Here is a 3,432-nt window from a genome sequence, read left to right on the forward strand (position 1 = left end):
GAGCAGCGACTGCCCACAGGTGCCACCGGCAGTGTCAGCGGTGCCTTTTTCCTGGGGTGCACTGCCACACTCAGGAGGTGCATGTGCACCCCCTGTGCATTGCCAAAGGAGCAGCGGACACAGAGCAGTTAACGAAACTCTGTCCAGAGCTGTGCGCACAGGAAAGTGGTCCCACAGAAAGGAATGGGGCGGGTGGAGAGAAGGGGCTTTGGGGTAGTGGGAAACAGGACAAGGAAGGAGAAGGAGGCTGCACATTTGGGCGCTTGAGGCGCGTCGGTAGCCCCGGCACCAGGATCCCGGGCCAGGTCCCGGCGGGCGGGCGGGAACAACTCACCCACGACGTCAAGCTCATGCGCTTCCTGCTCTTCTCTCCTCCTCTTCTTGTCCTTGTGCTTCTTCTTGCTGCGGAGCGACACACAGGGGCACAACCAGCTGCTGCCCCCACTCCGGGTTGCAGGCAGCGCGCCCGTGCCCGGGGGAGGGGAGCGGGTCTGCGTGGGCCCAGCCCAGCAGCCGCAGGAGGCGCAAGGCGAGGGCCCCGCGTAGTGGGGAAGCGGCCCGGCCCCCAGCTCCGCCCCGGCCCGCTCCCTGCTCACCTCTTCTCTTTCTTCCCTTTGAGAACGAGCTTAGTAGATTTCACAGAAGAATATTCCGCCATGTCTCAGTAAGGCAGCCGAAAAGAAACAAGCAGTACAGACGCCTACAAAACGACGGAAAGGGCCGAGGGACAAATGCTCTGTCCGTCTCCCAACCCTCAGCCCTCGGCGCATGCGCAGGGAGGATCCGAAGCCCTTGCTATTTCTTTGCCCGTAGAGCGGCGAGCTCTGGGGTGACCCGTCCCTGCGCCGAGCTGTTTGGGCAGGGGGCCAGGGCTGTGGGCGCCCGGAGGAGGGAGACACTTTGCAGAGGTGTTTTGGTTTTTGTTGGGATGGAAATAGAAAAAAGAACGAAAACCGCAGGGAGGTTACAAAGCCCCAGGGCTCCGCGGAGCCGGGTTGAGTGCGTCTCTGGCAGCGCCCCGCCCCGCTGGCCTTTTTAGCGCTGCGCTCTTCAAACCATTGTTTCCTCTGCAAGGGCGCTGCCTGCTGTCTCTTCCTGGGGCCTCGTTTGCGCCGCAGCCCTGCAGCTTCGAGCTCGGGGCTGAAACCCTCCGCTGGGTGCCGTCCCGATAACTCTGTTGTAGAAATAAACGCCCGACAGTGAAGACCTGCAGGCGCTGGCCACAGGCTCAGGGAGGCTAGATTTAGTCCAGCATGGGCTGTAACTACCCCGCGTACAGAAGTAGCAGCTGACTGGTCTGTTGTGCCAAACCTGCAGCCCCACAAACTGGCACAGGAAGTGAGGGGGAGTTCCCACATTCACACAAAAAATCCTAGGGGTTGGGGGCACGAGCCCATGGGCCAAGGGAGGGAATGAGTACAATGTAAAGAAAGAAACAACACTGGTAACAGGTATCCAGGTTGTAGCCGTATTGGTCTGGAGGAAAAGGCAATCAGGACTTGCAGTAGAGATGCTATCTTTTAATAGACCAACAAGGTTTTTTGCAAAAAACCTCATATTTAATTGCAAGCTTTCGGGCACAAATGCCCTTCATCAGGCATTGGAGAAAAGAGTGTAAAAGTTCTCACTCAGCACCTTAATTCTACCCCCCTCCTTCCAGTGCTGTCCCAAACAAGCCTTTATTTCCTAAAGTGCTCAAACAGCAGCTGCCCCAAGTCTGAGTCCAGCGCCTTCAGCCTGTGGGTCTGGCTGACTGAGCCTGTGGGATCTTAGCAGTCTCTGTGTAGGGCTGACCAGGGGTGTGTACAGAAGTTGCTTTTTTGCCATTTAAAGCGCCTTATTGCCGTGACTAAACAGAAGTGCACGACTATACAGCACTTTAGAATGGGTACAGCACTTTAAATTCTTCTTAAAAGAGTATTACATTTGAAGTACTGTACTTTTCTGCATTTTAGCAACCTACAGCGGTTTAAATAACTTGTGTATAATGGTCACATTTCGGACCAGTGGAAAGGTGGCAGGTGCAGAGCCGTCCCTGCCTCCTAGCTTGGAAAGTGCAGGGAGGCTTAGATCTCCCCCTGCCATCCCCAAGCACTGCATTTCTGTCACATTAAAGAGTGCTGTAACTTTACAGTGCTAGAAAAAGTGCTGTAAATACCAGCACTGTAAAATGTGCACAGAGCACTTCTGTAAACAGCCCAGGTGCCAGACACAGGCTGCGCTCTCTTCCCCTAGCTCCCCCTTTATTTTTCCTTTCCCTCCACCCCCTGGGGGTTGCTGGAAGTTGCAGTCCACATTAACAACCAGCACAGCTCTGCACACTGCTTCCTGGCTCCAGCTGCTGTTACATGCATTACATTCACATTACACTGCATTTTGCCTAGGTCATGGGTGCTCAGCCTCTGGCCTGCGGGCCAAATGCAGCCGGTGGAGCCATCATATTTGTCCCATAGGGCTCTCCTTGGGAAATGTGGTGGTGGGGAATGGTGCCCATTAACAATCCCCTCCCTACCTCCCCCGACAAATTCCCAAACTCCAGGAACAGCACTGGTGGTTGCAACTAGGCCGTGCCCCCTCCCCACCTTTGGATCAGGGCTGGGCCATCTCCACTTCCCCCATGGGGCTGGGTTGGGGCCAAGCCACACACCCTTTTTCCCCACAGGGCCAGGTTGGGGCTGGGCCATGTCCCTTTTTTTCCTTCAGTGCCAGGTCACGCTTTCCTTTGGGGCTTGTCCTACCACCCGGCCCAGCTGAGGCCCCACTCCCTGCAGCCCCTGCTACTGCCCATGCCCTGCTCCCTCCCTTACCACTGGGGCCTCGATCTGTGCTCTACCCCTCATGGGGGGGACAAGCCCTACGAGGAGACACTAGGGCACCTGGACCTCTTCAGCCTCCGCAAGAGAAGGTTGAGAGGCGACATTGTGGCTGCCTATAAATTCATCATGGGGGCGCAGAAGGGAATTGGTGAGGCTCTACTCATCAAGGCGTCCCTGGGAGTTACAAGAAATAATGGCCATAAACTAGCAGAAAGCAGATTTAGACTGGACATTAGGAAGAACTTCTTCACAGTTAGAGTGGCCAAAATCTGGAATGGGCTCCCAGGGGAGGTGGTGCTCTCCCCTACCCTGGGGGTCTTAAAGAAGATGTTAGATTGGTATCTGGCTGGGGTCATCTGAACCCGGCGCACTTTCTTGCCTATGCAGGGGGTCAGACTCGATGATCTATTGAAGTCCCTTCCGACCCTAACATCTATGAATCTGTGAGTTTCTGGCACCTTTCCCTTTTTTTGGGTGAACTGCATGGGGTAGGTGAGGGATTTTTTTTTGTTTCAGCAGAGTGTTTGAATTGTGGGTATTCTTTTGTAGCAAAACCCCCCATTTTTCTTTTATATATATATAATAGATATGCATTCCCTTCCCCAATTATTTCTGG

General features: G+C 54.9%; 1 protein-coding gene across 1 annotated transcript in view; it reads right to left on the reverse strand.

Moving 5' to 3' along the window:
• Positions 1-724, reverse strand: part of FRG1 (FSHD region gene 1) — a 20,957-nt gene extending 20,233 nt beyond the window's left edge. Inside the window, exons 1-2 of the mRNA XM_019526561.1 lie at positions 597-724; positions 335-402 (exon numbers count right to left, since the gene is read on the reverse strand). Of these exons, the coding sequence (XP_019382106.1) occupies positions 335-402; positions 597-658 (130 nt within the window). The 5' untranslated portion in view covers positions 659-724. The remainder of the gene's footprint in view (positions 1-334; positions 403-596) is intronic.
• Between the last annotated feature and the right edge of the window lie 2,708 nt (positions 725-3,432).

This window comes from Gavialis gangeticus, unplaced genomic scaffold (genome assembly GCF_001723915.1).
Source record: "Gavialis gangeticus isolate Ggan-Ray unplaced genomic scaffold, GavGan_comp1, whole genome shotgun sequence".
Classification (NCBI taxonomy): Eukaryota; Metazoa; Chordata; order Crocodylia; family Gavialidae; genus Gavialis; species Gavialis gangeticus.